Here is a 16,717-nt window from a genome sequence, read left to right as displayed (position 1 = left end):
GCAACTGGTTTGATACATTCACCTCTGAAGGTAAGTAATGTACTTACATTCAGTAATCTTGCTCTGATTTATCATTCTGAGTGTCCCAGAGATAGTTTTGTTTGATAAAATCATTTTTTATATTAAAATGTAGGGACTGGGTTCTGCAATTTGACCCCACTGCTGTCTCTGGCTCCACACCCACCCCGCCCGGCCATCTAGATGTGTTTTTTTTTTTTTTGTATCACATTCCTGGGAGTGTGTAAACTTAATTTTTATATGTTCTCTATAGTTATGTACTTGAAGATGTATCAATTGACCAATTCGGCACATTCGGCCAGACTTGATAGAAAATATTGTGCAGTATTGCACAACTTTGCACACGCACTGCTGTCATCTGGTGGCCAAAATCTAAATTGCTCCTAAACTCCTCCTCTTGCATCTCAAAATGATAGGGAAAACACTGAAAGTGCATGTTTTTTGTTTGCATTATCTTTTAACAGATCTAATGTGTTATATTCTCCTACATTAATTTCACATTTCCACAAACTTCAAAATGTTTCCTTTCAAATGGTATCAAGAATATACATATCCTTGCTTCAGGTCCTGAGCTACAGGCAGTTAGATTTGTTAGAATGTCAATTTTGGCGATAATCTAAAAAAAGGGTCAGATCTTTAAGAGGTTATTAAAGAAGGATTTTAAAGCCTTGAGACAATTGAGACATGGATTGTGTATGTGTGCCATTTAGAGGGTGAACGGGCAAGACAAAAGATTGAAGTGCCTTTGAATGGGGTATGGTAGAAGGTGCCAGGCACACCGGTTATGGGTCAAGAACTGCAACACTTCTGGGTTTTTCACACGCAACAGTTTCCCGTGTGTATCAACAATGGTCCACCACCCAAAGGACATCCAGCCAACTTGAAACAACTGTGGGAAGCATTGGAGTCAACATGGGCCATCATCCCTGTGGAACACTGTCGACACCTTGTAGTCCAATCCCCTTATGAATTGAGGCTGTTCTGAGGGCTAAAGGGATGCAACTCAATATTAGGAAGGTCTTCTTAATGTTGTGTACACTCAGTTTATATGTTTTATTGTCACATACACTAGATAGGTGCAGGGAAATGGGTTGTTTTACAGGGTCACCATAGTAGTACGGAGCTCCTGGAGCATATTAGGGTTAAGTGTTTTGCTCAAGGGTTACTAGCCCAACGCTCTAACCGCTAAGCTATCTGCCGCCCTGAAACATTATATGACCACTGGAACATTTCTATCCACGATGATGTTGACGAGAATATAACCTCTATTTGCTGTCTTAAATTAGGTTTTCCTCCCAACACAAAGACCAACCTGTTCCTTAGAAACTCCTTCTTCAATGTTCTCCTCCTCCACAGGTGTGGGCCCATCTTTATCCTTATCTTTAGGCTTGGTCTTGGGATGCAGGCCTCTCTGGCCCCACTTCCTCCCCAGGTTAGGGAGGGGTCTCTGGGGTCGACCACGGGACAGCTGGGCTGGTTTGATCTCCACATGACCCTTATCGCCTTCCACTGGCCCTTCTGCTTGCTTTGAACTAATACAAAAATACAGAATAGAGATATCTCAGCACATAACACTTGTTTCCTATCCTATAGTGAAATTGTTTCCAAACTGCACGTTACCTTTCAGCAGGTGACTGGTCCTCAGGTACTTCACCTTCCAGTACTCCAGCCTCTTCTGAGGAAGCAGAGGACACAACAATGTCAGTAAGTAAGACAAGATCCTTAGTTACTAAATGTTGTGTATTTTAACTCAGTTATATGGCTACTGTGAAAAGCACTGCTGAAGTCATGGTGGTTCTACCGCACCTTGATCACTTGTTATCAGGTTGCTGCTCTTCTTTTTATTTCCATACATTGCTTTTTTAGGGGAGGACTCTCCTCCATCCTTCCTTTTGCATTTTCTCTTGGGGGTGGTGGCGTCAGCGGCAGGTGTGGTCCCTACGTTAGAGACATTTTCCTTCTCTCCCTCCACCTCGTCGCTGTCCATCTCCGCATCTGACCTCTCCTCCTCCACGTCACTCAACTGATTCGCTGCTTTCTTTTCTGATGGACAGAGAGCAGAGAGATATTGAGACCCATACAGAACGCAAGGATGGCTAGTGAGTGAGGCTGAAGACATTACTACCCTCTTAATATGAACTATGACCAAGAAATCTCATCACTTTCATGGGTGAGAGATGCTATATGTGATGCAACACATAGCAAATCCACTCTGAGAAATTCAGGCATTGACTTGTGGTGGAAGTCCCTACACGACCAATACGAAGTAGACAAGGAAATGTATCTTAGTTACCTATTGGTTTTCTCTTATTTTTCTTGATCACTTTCTTCTCCGTGGGGGACTTGTTGTTTGTGTTACTCTTCGCCTCGATGCCCAAGATCTTCTCCAAGAGGCCAGTGAAGAACTCCAGATCCAGCCTACGCTTCTCCTCTGAACAGAGAAAATACCATAATGCGTTTGATTCCCCAATCCCATCTATAATGACTCAGTATAGTAATATGCTTCTGATAAAATAGTTTTCCAAAATTACTGAAGGCCTTGTCTATCCTCCAGCTGTTTGCTCTCTCCTCTTTCTTGAATTTGTTCTGAAAGATAAAAAACCAGGAGACCAAATTATAAACCTGCAGTAACACAACCATGCCTAGTACAGTTTTAAAGTGATACAGCCCAACCTACAGTATTTGATGAGTAAAGCAAATATCTTAAGAATATCAGTGATTTCTAATGAGGCTAATAATTAGAATATTCTATACAGGAAATATTGAGACTATCATAGCGTATACAGGTAATATATACCTTGATCTCAATGCGACCGCGGTGAGGAAACAGCTGTCCAATCATAGAGAAGTCTGTTCCCACCATATTGATAGCCAGGAAGAACATGTCTGTCTCTGATGAAACACACACGTTTGGTTTAAGTAAGACTTTTGGTTTCAATGTGCAGAAACAAATGCAGATTGCCTAGTTGTGCATGATGTGGGAGTACACATCAGATACCAAGTGGTTGTCATACTGTACCTTTGTTGGACCAGGGTTTGACGTGTGTCCCTTTCCTAAAGCTAGAGTAGGTGGTTGTGGAGCCACGCTCAAAGATTGGGTCTCCATCATCAGCTGGATTTGGCCCCTTCTGCCTCAGGACCTCTACCGTCAAACTGGAGGACACACCCACACCAAGTCAGGTAACATGGCTCACACTGATAAGTCATGATAACGGGCAAGTGGCTATTGAAGTCAAAAGGAACCGTAGAAAGCTTCTTTAAACACTGACCTCTCCTCATCGATGATCAGAGACCCGTCCTCTGCCACCCTCACTCGCGGCACAATCACCCCATCGTTAGCATCATCATCATCCTCATCCAACTGGCTTGCTGTCTCAGCCGGGGCCTCTGGCGTTGGGGGCCTCGTAGGGGACCCGTGGGGGACAGAGATGGTAGTTTAAGTTGGGTTAAACAGCATAGCACACCTCTTTATATTGTGTGATCCATTTCACTTCCATTGTGATCTGTCTACTTACTCTTCTCTTGGGGGGGTGAGCGGCAGAACAGTCTGGTTCTCCCTCTGTTCCTCTTCCAGATAGGACCTGGTAGGAACACACAGCACAGGGATCGTAGGGCTCAGAAAAACCCTCTTAACACAGATTATACTGTATAGGACCCACACGGAAGGTAGCCTATATATAACCTTACGTCATGGGGTTGGTATCAGGCAGGTAGTATAGGAGATCTCTCATGGTCATTTTAGAGGGATCCAGCGTATATTCACTCAAACACACCTTGGCTTTCATCAGTTTCTGCGCATTGAAAACATTACACGGTTATATTCAGTGGAGCAATAAAGAGATATCTTTAAAATGTATACATTATATGATTATTATTATCTTGACAGTGTACTTTGCTGCCATCTAGCATCTGGAAATAGTGACAGCAACCACTGATTTAACAGAATCTCTAGGCTACTAAACTCAGCAAAAAAAGAAAAGTCCCTTTTTCAGGACCCTGTCTTTCAAAGATAATTCGTAAAAATCCAAATAACTTCACAGATCTTCATTGTAAAGGGTTTAAACACTGTTTCCCATGCTTGTTCAATAAACCAAAACAATGAATGAACATGCACCTGTGGAATGGTTGTTAAGACACTAACAGCTTACAGGCGGTAGGCAATTAGGTCACAGTTATGAAATATTGGGACACTAAAGAGGCCTTTCTACTGACTCTGAAAAACACCAAAAGGAAGATGCCCAGGGTCCCTGCTCATCTGCGTGAACATGCCTTATGCATGCTGCAAGGAGGCATGAGGACTGCAGATGTGGCCAGGGCAATAAATTGTAATGTCCATACTGTGAGACGCCTAAGACAGCACTACAGGGAGACAGGACGGACAGCTGATCGTCCTCGCAGTGGCAGACCACGTGTAACAACACCTGCACAGGATCGGTACATCAGAACATCACACCTGCGGGACAGGTACAGGATGGCAACAACTGCCTGAGTTACACCAGGAATGCACAATCCCTCCATCAGTGCTCAGACTGTCCGCAATAGGCTGAGAGAGGCTGGACTGAGGGCTTGTAGGCCTGTTGTAAGGCAGGTCCTCACCGGCAACAATGTCGCCTATGGGCACAAACCCACCGTCGCTGGACCAGACAGGACTGGCAAAAAGTGCTCTTCACTGACAAGTCGCTGTTTTGTCTCACCAGGGGTGATGGTCGGATTCGCGTTTATCATCGAAGGAATGAGCGTTACACCGAGGCCTGAACTCTGGAGCAGGATCGATTTGGAGGTGGAGGGTCCGTCATGGTCTGGGGTGGTGTGTCACAGCATCATCGGACTGAGCTTGTTGTCATTGCAGGCAATCTCAACGCTGTGCGTTACAGGGAAGACATCCTCCTCTCTCATGTGGTACACTTCCTGCAGGCTCATCCTGACATGACCCTCCAGCATGACAATGCCACCAGCCATACTGCTGGTTCTGTGCGTGATTTCCTGCAAGACAGGAATGTCCGTGCCCTGCCATGGCCAGCGAAGAGCCCGGATCTCAATCCCACTGAGCACGTCTGGGACCTGTTGGATCGGAGGGTGAGGGCTAGGGCCATTCCCCCTTGAAATGTCCGGGAACTTGCAGGTGCCTTGGTGGAAAAGTGGGGTAACATCTCACAAGAAGAACTGGCAAATCTGGTGCAGTCCATGAGGAGATGCACTGCAGTACTTAATCCAGCTGGTGGCCACGCCAGATACTGACTGTTACTTTTGATTTTGACAATCCCTTTGTTCAGGGACACATTTTTCCATTTCTGTTAGTCACATGTCTGTGGAACTTGTTCAGTTTGTGTCTCAGTTGTTGAATCTTGTTATGTTCATACAAATATTAACACATGTTAAGTTTGCTGAAAATAAGCGCAGTTGACAGTGAAAGGAAGTTTCTTTTTTTGCTGAGTTTATATAGACCAGGGATGGGCAACACTGAACAAGAAGCGCAACATGTAAAGTGTTGGTCCCATGTTTCATGAGTGATAATAAAAGATCCCAATTTTCCATACGCCCAAAAACATATTTCTCTCAAATGTTGTGCACAAATTTTGTTTACATAAAAGATGTCCAAAAGCTGAAGAACATATGCACATCCAGGTACTTTCCGCAGGTGCTGGAGTTTTAGGCAAAGTCATGGAAAACAGAAAGGAAAAATGGCACACACTGCTGCTCATGCTCCCAGGTGATTTTATTGTAACAAAGTTTCGACCCTTAGGTCTTCATCAAGCATCATCAGGCAGTGTGAGGTGTTTTCCTGTAATACTGTAAAAGATCCGCAAAATTTTCCACACATACAAAAAGCTTATTTCTCTCAAATTTGGTGCAGAAATGTGTTTACATCCTTGTTAGTGAGTATTTCTTCTTTGCCAAGATAATCCATCCACTTGACAGGTGTGGCATATCAAGAAGCTGATTAAACAGCATGATCATTACACACACAGGTGCCCCTTGTGCTGGGGACAATCAAAGACCACTCTAAAATGTGCAGTTTTGTCACACAACTCAATGCCTCAGATGTCAAGTTTTGAGGGAGCTTGCAATTGGCATGCTTACTGCAGAAACATCCACCGGAGCTGTTGCCAGATAATTGAATGTTCATTTCTCTACCATAAGCCGCCTCCAATGTCGTTTTAAAGAATTTTGCAGTACGTATAACCGGCCTCACAACTGCATACCACGTGTATGGTGTTGTGTGGCCAAGTGGTTTGCTGATGTCAACGTTGTGAACAGAGTGCCCCATGGGGTTAACTCTTTAAGCGCTCGTCCCGCATGCGGGATCAACATCCAGCGAAAAATCAGAGCGCCATATTCATAGCCTAACCATAACCAAATGTAATATTTTTTTTTTCTCAAACATAGGACTATTTTACACCGTTTTATAGATACACCTCTCCTGAATCGAACCACGTTGTCCGATTTCAAAAAGGCTTTACAGCAAAAGCAAAACATTACATTATGTTAGGAGAGTACATCGTCAAAATAGCCACACCGCCATTTTCCGACCAACCACATGCATCCCAAATAACCAAAAAACAGCTAAATGAAGCGCTAACCTTTGACAATCTTCATCAGATGACACTCCTAGGACATCATGTTACACAATACATGCATTCTTTTGTTCGATAAAGTTCATATTTATATATAAAAAAGCATTTTACATCGGCACGTGACTGTCAGAAAATATTTTCCCTCAAATGCATCCGGTGAATCAGCGCTACAATTTACTAAATTACTATTCGAAAACATTTTTTAAATGTAATATTGTCATTCAAAGAATTATAGATTAACATCTCGTAAATGCACCCGCATTGCCAGATTTAAAAATAACTTTACTGGGAAATCACACTTTGCAATAAAAGGGGATGCTATGCTCAGAAAAATAGGCTAGGCGATACAGGTTAGCGCCATCTTGGAACAATCTAATATCAAATATACTCTTGTATACTATTGTAAATATTCCCTTACCTTTGATTATCTTCATCAGAAGGCACTTCCAGGAATCCCAGGTCCACAACAAATGTAGTTTTGTTTGAAAAAGTTAATAATTTATGTCGCAATAGCTTCTTCTTGTTAGCGCGTTCCGAAGGCTACTCAAAATGTACCGTAGTGCGCGGGACTTGTCGTCACGAATGTGCAAAAAATATATATTTAAGTTCGTTCAAACATGTCAAACGTTGTATAACATAAATCTTTAGGGCCTTTTTCAACCAGAGCTTCAATAATATTCAAGGGGGACGATTGCATTGTCTTACTAAACGTTTCGAAAGGGGAGGGTAGCCAGGGGCACCCGCGTCATAATGGTAATGGCCCTCCCCCTGTGACCAACTTCCAAAGCCTCTCTTTGGGTCAGTTTCTACCATAGAAGACTCAAACCACTTTGTAAAGACTGTCGACATCTAGTGGAAGCCATAGGAAGTGCTCAATGAATCCTAACTCACGGTGTGTTTTATAGGCAAAGTGCTGAAAGTGAGTCCACAAATCACATTTCCACTTCCTGTTAGGTTCTGTCTCGGGGTTTTGACTGCCATATGAGTTCTGTATACTATGCATATCCTAGCTTCTGAGTTTGAGTAGGAGGCCGTTTAAAATGGGCACTTTTTTTTTTTAAATTCACTGTAGCGCCCCCTATCCTTAACATGCGTTAAGAGGTTTTAACTTCCCATGGAAAATTTACAGAAATTCTGGAAATTTACTGGAAAGTTTCTGACCTTTTGCAACCCTAGGTGTGGGTCAGAAAACCAGTCAGTATCTGCTGTGACGACCATTTTCCTCATGCAGCACGACATATATCCTTTGCATAGAGTTGATCAGGCTGTTGATTGTGGCCTGTGGAATGTTGTCCCACTCCTCTTCAATGACTGTGAGAAGTTGCTGGATATTGGTGGGAACTGGAACACTCTGTCGTATACGTTGATCCACAGCATCCCAAACATGTTCAATAGGTGACATGTCTGTTGACTGCAGGCCATGGAAGAACTGGGACGATTTCAGCTTCCAGGAATTGTGTACAGATCCTTGTGACATGGACCGTGGATTATCATGCTGAAACATGAGGGGATGGCGGCGGATGAATGGCATGACAATGGGCCTCAGGATCTCGTCACGGTATCTCTGTGCATTCAAATTGCCGTCAATAAAATGCAATGGTGTTCGTTGTCCATAGCTTATGCCTGCCCATACCTTAAGCCCTGGGAGTTTTGGGAATTTTGCTTACATTCATCAAAAAATGTAGCTTATAACAGTGAACCTTTTTTTGTGGGATACACATAAGGCAATTCTATATATTGTGGCATATTTTGGTTAAACTTTCCACAATTCAATGGAATTGCAACCCTCTGCATGCACAGTGCATTCTTCCATCACATGTACAGCTGATTCTCAAGATCTTGCAAACTAATGAGATGCTATTGAGCCCACACTACTACATTGTCTGAGCCAAGGACTAAATGCTTTCTGGTAAGTTTTGATTACAATACTGGGTGGGGTGAAAATATTTCATATGACATACTAGCTTTTCTGTTAACTATTAAATAGTAGCCTACAGTAAAGTGTGTTTAAATAATTTCTAACTTGTTAACAATTTCTGCTAGTTAGTTTTTGCTACCATGTGGGTTTTAGCTTGTTTGAGCCTGCTAATTCACCTGTTTCCATAAATGTTTAATTTTAAAACATTTATCTTACAAATTAGATGTTTAATCTAACTGCTTAACTATTTATCTTTACATGGAATTGAATTTGTTGTTTTTTTCTATTTTTTGTTCTAATCTTTACAGGAAAATGCCACGGGCACTATCTGATGTGTGGAGACATTTCACTGCATCTAATGTAGAAGGAAAAGCTGTGTACATTTGCAAATACTGTGCCAAATCATATGTGAAGAAAGCAACAAATATGCAGAATCATCTGCCCAAGTGCACAAAGCTCCCTCAGCGCTCACAATAAGCAACCTCTGACAAAAGTCCCTCTACTTCTATTCGAGGTGAAAATGATGAATTAGACACAGCTCATGGTCCTCCTGGAATCAGAAGTTTTTTTGACTCAATGGAGGAACGTAGTCAGAGAAATGCTGATGAATGTCTTGCTCGAGGTGTGTATGCAACTGGTTCACCTCTGATGCTCACAGGCAATGTGTATTGGAAGAGATTTCTGAATGTTCTTTGCCCAGCATACACCCCTCCAACCAGACATGATTTATATACTCATTTGCTGGATGCAGAGTTCAACAGAGTTCAAGTGAAGGTCAAGCAAATCATAAAGAAAGCAGACTGTATTGCAATCAACTTTGACGGGTGGTCGAATGTTCGTGGGAAAGGAATAATTAACTACATCATCTCCACCTCTCAACCAGTGTTCTACAAGAGCACAGACACAAGGGACAACAGACACACCGGTCTCCACATTGCAGATGAGCTGAAGGCAGTCATCAATGACCTTGGACCACAGAAGGGATTTGCACTGGTGACAGACAATGCTGCGAAGATGAAGGCTGCTTGGTGGAGGAGTCCTGCCCTCACGTCACACCCATTGGCTGTGCTGCTCATGCATTGAATCTGCTCCTCAATGACATCATGGCACTGAAAACAATGGATAAACTCTACAAGAGAGCCAATTAAATGGTTAGGTATGAAAGGTCATCAAGTTATAGCAGCAATCTACCTCACCAAGCAAAGTGAGAAGAATAAGAGCACCACATTGAAGCTGCCCAGCAACACCCGTTGGGGTGGTGTTGTCATCATGTTTGACAGTCTCCTGGAGGGGAAGGAGTCTCTCCAAGAAATGGCCGATATGGACAGCCCCATCAAGAGGATCCTCCTGGATGATGCATTTTGGAGAAAGTGGTAAGCAGCCTGAAACTCCTGAAACCTATAGTAGTAGTCATTACACGGATTGAGGGAGACAATGCCATCCTGTCTGATGCTCAGACTCTGCTTGCAGATGTAAGAGAAGAAATCCGTACTGCCCTGCCCACTTCACTGTTGCTCCAAGCTGAGTAAACTGCAGTTCTGAAATACATCAAAAAGCATGAAGACTTCTGCCTGAAGCCCATACACGCCACGGCGTACATGTTGCACCCCAAGTATGCTGGCAAGAGCATCCTGTCTGGTGCAGAGCTCAACAAGGCCTATGGTGTCATCACTACCGTGTCTCGCCACCTTGGCCTGGATGAGGGCAAGGTTCTTGGCAGTATGACGAAGTACACTCCCCCCCCCTGAAAGATTTAGATGCACTATTGTAAAGTGGTTGTTCCACTGGATATCATAAGGTGAATGCACCAATTTGTAAGTCGCTCTGGATAAGAGCGTCTGCTAAATGACTTAAATGTAAATGTAAATGCAAGCAAGGGCTTTGGGATGGAGATGCAATATGGCAGTCGTGCCAACATATCTCATCAGCCACCTGGTGGAAGGGACTTTGTGAATCTGAGGCTCTTTCCCCTGTTGTCTCCAAATCCCACTGCCTCAGAGCGCAACTGGTCCTTGTTTGGGAACACACACACACACCAGGCTGACCAATACAAGGGTTGAAAAATTGGTGGCCATCCGGGCAAATGTGAGGCTTTTTGAGCCTGACAACGAGCCATCCTCAACAAGGTTGGAAAGTGACAGTGATGTCCACCTCTGATTTTCAAGAGGTGGACATTGAGGAGGTCCAAGGAGAAGACATGGAAGCCTGAGAGGAAGACAACCAAAGCTTTAGTTTCTAGACTATCATTTTACAGATGTATGTTGAAAACGTTTTTGGGAGATGCGATGGATCATTGGGGATCATTCACTATTCCCGTTCTTTTGTTGTTCAGTGAAATCATACCATATGAAGAGTCAACTCATTTAATTAAAGATCAATTCGTGACTAAATTGTTTTTTTTTTTCTATTGGAGGGTTTAATCATTAAAAGGTTTATGTTTCTGTCTCCATATGATATGGTAAATATATCCAATGCAAGAAACATCTACATTTAAATGGTAGTAATATTAATTAGCATATATTTCCGTTAATTCCCACAGAAAGTTTCCATCTCTGAATATTCCCCAAAATGTGCAACCCTATCCACACCCTTACCTTTTTAAGGTATCTGTGACCAAAAGATGCATAGCTGTATTCCCATTCATGTGAAATACATAGATTAGCGACTAATGAATTGATTTTAATTGACTGATTCCCTTATATGAACTGTAACTCAGTAAAATCAGGGGGGGACTCAGTTGTGGTTGTGCATCAGCAGTCACTCAATTAGCCCATGTCAGCAACCTTTTTTTTTAGATTGGTAAGTTAGTCTAGTGGCCAGCTATCTAATCCTGTACTAAGCATGGTCGAATTACCAAACGGTAATGATCATCAGTTATAAAGTTAAAAACTGCTAACGGTACACAGACCCATGAGCCACTGCAGCCCCTCATGATGAGCTCTGTTTTTTTGTGTCCCCCACCCCCATCAAAATTGCCTATCACTGATATAGACATAGTACAGTTGAAGTCAGAAGTTTCCATACACCTTAGCCAAATACATTTAAACTCAGTTTTTCACAATTCCTGACATTTAACCATAGTAAAAAGTCTGTCTTAGGTCAGATAGGATCACCACTTTAATTTTAAGAATGTGAAATGTCCGAATAATAGTAGGGAGAATTATTTATTTCAGCTTTTATTTCTTTCATCACATTCCCAGTGGGTCAGAAGTTTACATACATTCAATTAGTATTTGGTAGCATTGCCTTTAAATTGTTTAACTTGGGTCAAACGTTTCAGGTAGACTTCCACAAGCTTCCCACAATAAGTTGGGTGAATTTTGGCCCATTCCTCCTGACAGAGCTGGTGTAGCTGAGTCAGGTTTGTAGGCCCCCTTGCTCGCACACGCTTTTTCAGTTCTGCACACACATTTTCTGTAGGACTGAGGTCAGGGCTATGTGATGGCCACTCCAATACCTTGACTTTGTTGTCCTCAAGCCATTTTGTCACAACATTGGAAGTATGCTTGGGGTCATTGTCCATTTGGAAGACCCATTTGCGACCAAGCTTTAACTTTCTGACTGATGTCTTGAGATGTTGCTTCAATATATCCACAGCATTTTCCTACCTCATGATGCCATCTATTTTGTGACGTGCACCAGTCCCTCCTGCAGCAAAGCACTCCCACAACATGATGCTTCCACCCCTGTGCTTCATGGTTGGGATGGTATTCTTCGGCTTGCAAGCCTCCCTTTTTCCTCCAAACATAACGATGGTCATTATGGCCAAACAGTTCTATTTCTGTTTCATCAGACCAGAGGACATTTCTCCAAAAAGTACAATCTTTGTCCCCATGTGCAGCTGCAAACCATAGTCTGGATTTTTTATGGCGGTTTTGGAGCAGTGGCTTCTTCCTTGCTGAGCGGCCTTTCAGGTTACGTCGATATGGGACTCGTTTTACTGTGGATATAGATACTTTTGTACCTGTTTCCTCCAGCATCTTCACAAGGTCCTTTGCTGTTGTTCTGGGATTGATTTGCACTTTTCGCACCAAAGTACGTTCATCTCTAGGAGACAGAACACGTGGTCCCATGGTTTTATACTTGCGTACTATTGTTTGTAGAGATGAACGTGGTACCTTTAGGCGTCAATTAGCCTATCAGAAGCTTCTAAAGCCATGACATCATTTTCTGGAATTTTCCAAGCTGTTTAAAGGCACAGTCAACTTAGTGTATGTAAACTTCTGACCCACTGGAATTGTGATACAGTGAAATAATCTGTCTGTAAACAATTGTTGTAAAAATTACTTGTGTCATGCACAAAGTAGATGTCCTAACCGACTTGCCAAAACTATAGTTTGTTAACAAGAAATTTGTGGAGTGGTTGAAAAACGAGTTTTAATGACTCCAACCTAAGTGTATGTAAACTTCCGACTTCAACTGTATGTGTTGGAGGTACACTAAATGCTTCGCTTAACCTATCAATTTGCAATAATAATCCTACATTCTTTGCAGAGTCTGTGCTATCAAACATGCATCATGTGTTAGCTTCACAAGATTACATTATCAAGCCTTAATCTCTGAACTAAAGAAAATCAGTGAGACTGAAACCAATCTCACCTTTTTCTTGTTCATCTCCTGTCTCAGCAGTTCTCTGAGCTTCCGGGCCTTGGCCAGCCTCTGCAGGTCCGTTGGGTCATTCAGGAATCTGCTAAGCCTGGACTTCCCTGGTGCCAACCCGGTGAACCCAACAGACACAGACCTGGTTACCAGAGTCTTAGCTCTCTCAGATACTGAGATACCCTCTTTGTGTGGAAGGGAGGATGATGGGACATTCTCTGATGGAGTGGATGGAGCTTTAGTGGCTGGTGTTTTTTTCGAGAGATCTAATTGGATGCTGCCTTTGTCTTGTTTGGTGAGCTGTGAGGATGTTTCCTCCTTGTCTGCTGCCTGCAGGGTCTGTTGTGACGGGAATGTGTAATCCACTGCCTGCTTCCCCAGTGGGGGGGTTGTTGTCTCAGGGGCTGGGGAAGATGGGGACAGGGGGCTGGGTTTGGGTTGTACTTTGGCCTGCCTACTACCTCCAGAGGGCCTCCGCCTTGGGTATCTCATGCCCTGTGGGGGTCCAGCATCTGTCTCGCTGGGGGCCCCTGGAGCCTCAGGGGCTTTGGTCTCAGTGCCCGCTCTCACAGGGGACTTGGAGGTCCGGGGGGAGGAGAGGGTGAGGGCCGGGGTTGCAGCCGCCCGGGGTTTGGCAAGGTTTGGCATGAAAGATAACCTCTTCCTCCTTTGAATACTGTCTGAGGGGGTGCCACTGGAAGCCTCACCATTTGGGTCTTTTTCATCCCTATACCAAAAAACAAAAGGATCAGAAACAATGCTGACAATCAAGGAATATGTGAGCAGCCACACAGTCAGTGGATGGTTGTTGGGAAAGAAGCAAGTTACTAATGTGTATAACCCATGTTACCTTGAACAGTTCTCAATTCTACAACAATTATAAATCCTATGAGAGGTTACGAACCTCCAGAACCAGCTCTGACTGCTGGCCAGCAGCAACTAATCATTGAAAAATGTTGCTGTAAAAGGGACTATAATACATTTGATTTAATGACAGACTTTTCCTCACTCTCTGGGTGTGGTGGACTCTGTGGAGGTTTCTGGCACTGCAGTAGTGGTGGTGTCCACCTCCTGGCCCCCTGCCTGGGAAGGAGCCTCGGTGGCCTGGGACGATGGAGGAGTGTTTTGGGAGGAGGCTGGGGCTGCTGGGCCTCTGCCTGCCGGCCTGACGTTGGGCCGAACACTGATCCTGGATCTGCGGAGCATTTTGTCCTACTGCAGAGAGAGACTGTGACACAGATGATGACATGATTGGGTTGGTAAATACATGCACCAGAAAACGTATAGCGAGATACAGACATCTGATAAAGTAATTGCATTATCTTGCTAGCTAGCATTTGTTATAACAGAATAGTAACGGCAAAAGGGCATTATTATTAGCATGCTATAAGTTCTACGCCTAGGAAAGCAATGTAGCAATCTAGCAAAGACTAACTTCCTCTTCTCCAAATACGTATCATGATCAATACAAATACAAACCTCGTGATTAAATTCCTTTTTTAGAGATATATTCCATATGTTTGATGTTTTATTCCAAGTTTAGCGCCCATGAACACACTACCCCGCCATGATGTTTTCGGTGACGTCGGATGTAATTCGTGATGGGGATTATGGGAATAGTAGTTTTGTAACAATAGTGATTGCCCAAATGTTACAGAGTTTCTAAACCGAGAGGCGCAACATCGCGAGACTTCTGGGAACGCTTGCGAAACAGACCAAACAGACCATTCTTCTTCGATGGGGTTAAACGGCGGAAGGCATCAAATATTAATCAAATCAACTCAAATGTTATTTGTCACATGTGCCGTACACAACGGATGTAGACCTCCCGAGTAGTGCAGTGGTCTAAGGTACTGTATCTCAGTGCTAGAGGCGTCACTACAGACACCCTGGTTCGAGTCCAGGCTGTATCACAACCAGCCGTGATTGGGAGTCCCATAGGGCAGCGCACAATTGGCCCTGCGTCTTCCGGGCTTGGCCAGGTTAGGCTGTCATTGTAAATAACGTTTTTTTCTTAACTGGTTAAATAAAATGAAAATAAAGACCATGAAAGGCTTACTTTACAAGCCCTTAACCAACAATGCAGTTTTAAGAAAATAGAGATACGAAAATATTTACTAAATAAACTAAAGTTAAAATTAAATTAAATTAAATAACACAATAGAATAACAATAATGACGCTATATACAGGGGTTACCGAGTCGATGTAATTAGTCGAGGTAATAATTAGTCGAGGTAATTTGTACATGTAGGTTGGGGTAAATCGACTATGCAGGATAACAAACAGTGAGTAGCCACTCAGTTTTTTTATTTTACCTTTATTTAACCAGGTAGGCCAGTTGAGAACAAGTTCTCATTTACAACTGCGACCTGGCCAAGACAAAGCAAATCAGTGCGACAAAAACAACAACACAGAGTTACACATGGGATAAACAAACGTACAGTCAACAACACAATAGAAAAATCTGTATACAGTGTGTGCAAATGAAGTAAGGAGGTAAGGCAATAAATAGGCCATAGTGGCGAAGTAATTACAATTTAGCAATTAACACGGGAGTGATAGATGTGCAGATGAGGATGTGCAAGTATAAATACTGGTGTGCAAAAGAGCAGAAAAACAAAAACAAGTATGGGGATGAGGAAGGTAGTTGGTTGGATGGGCTGTATACAGATGGCTGTGTACAGCTGCAGCGATGGGTAAGCTGCTCTGACAGCTGATGCTTAAAGTTAGAGAGGGAGATACAGTTGAAGTCGGAAGTTTACATACACCTTAGTCAAATACATTGAAACTCAGTTTGTCACAATTCCTGACATTCAATCCTAGTAAAATTCCCTGTTTTAGGTCAGTTAGGATCACCACTTTATTTTAAGAATGTGAAATGTCAGAATAATAGTAGAGATTGATTTCAGGTTTTATTTCTTTCATCACATTCCCAGTGGGTCAGAAGTTTACATACACTCAATTAGTTTTTGGTAGCATTGCCTTTAAATTGTTTAACTTGGGTCAAATGTTTCAGGTAGCCTTCCACAAGCTCCCCACAATAAGTTGGGTGAATTGTGGCCCATTCCTCCTGACAGAGCTGGTGTAACTGAGTCAGGTTTGTAGGCCTCCTTGCTCGCACACGTTTTTTCAGTTCTGCCCACAAATGTTCTATAGGACTGAGGTCAGGGCTTTGTGATGGCCACTCCAATACCTTGATTTTGTTGTCCTTAAGCCATTTTGCCACAACTTTGGAAGTATGCTTGGGGTCATTGTCCATTTGGAAGACCCATTTGTGACCAAGCTCTAACTTCCTGACTGATGTCTTGAGATGTTGCTTCAATATATCCACATAATTTTCACACCTCATGATGCCATCAATTTTGTGAAGTGCACCAGTCCCTCCTGCAGCAAAGCACTCCCACAACATGATGCTTCCACCCCTGTTTTTCACAGTTGGGATAGTATTCTTTGGCTTGCAAGCCTCCCCCTTTTTCCTCCAAACATAACGATGGTCATTATGGCCAAACTTTTCTATTTTTGTTTCATCAGACCAGAGGACATTTGTCCAAAAAGTACAATCTTTGTCCCCATGTGCAGTTGCAAATCGTAGTCTGGATATTTTTA

At 43.0% G+C, this 16,717-nt stretch overlaps 1 protein-coding gene across 5 annotated transcripts in view; it reads right to left on the bottom strand.

The window, feature by feature from the left end:
• The window catches only part of LOC115149363 (mucin-5AC), a 30,314-nt gene extending 15,595 nt beyond the window's left edge, over positions 1-14,719 (bottom strand). For all 5 annotated transcript variants that reach the window (XM_029692167.1, XM_029692168.1, XM_029692169.1 and 2 more), the window contains exons 1-13: positions 14,590-14,719; positions 14,120-14,338; positions 13,111-13,837; positions 3,706-3,809; positions 3,534-3,599; positions 3,288-3,431; positions 3,038-3,171; positions 2,816-2,910; positions 2,550-2,604; positions 2,312-2,449; positions 1,825-2,061; positions 1,639-1,693; positions 1,331-1,550 (exon numbers count right to left, since the gene is read on the bottom strand). In XM_029692167.1, the coding sequence (XP_029548027.1) occupies positions 1,331-1,550; positions 1,639-1,693; positions 1,825-2,061; positions 2,312-2,449; positions 2,550-2,604; positions 2,816-2,910; positions 3,038-3,171; positions 3,288-3,431; positions 3,534-3,599; positions 3,706-3,809; positions 13,111-13,837; positions 14,120-14,316 (2,172 nt within the window). In that variant the 5' untranslated portion in view covers positions 14,317-14,338; positions 14,590-14,719. The remainder of the gene's footprint in view (positions 1-1,330; positions 1,551-1,638; positions 1,694-1,824; positions 2,062-2,311; positions 2,450-2,549; positions 2,605-2,815; positions 2,911-3,037; positions 3,172-3,287; positions 3,432-3,533; positions 3,600-3,705; positions 3,810-13,110; positions 13,838-14,119; positions 14,339-14,589) is intronic.
• Between the last annotated feature and the right edge of the window lie 1,998 nt (positions 14,720-16,717).

This window comes from Salmo trutta, chromosome 15 (assembly GCF_901001165.1).
Source record: "Salmo trutta chromosome 15, fSalTru1.1, whole genome shotgun sequence".
Lineage (NCBI taxonomy): Eukaryota > Metazoa > Chordata > Actinopteri > Salmoniformes > Salmonidae > Salmo > Salmo trutta.
This window is presented reverse-complemented; position numbering and strand designations above follow the sequence as displayed.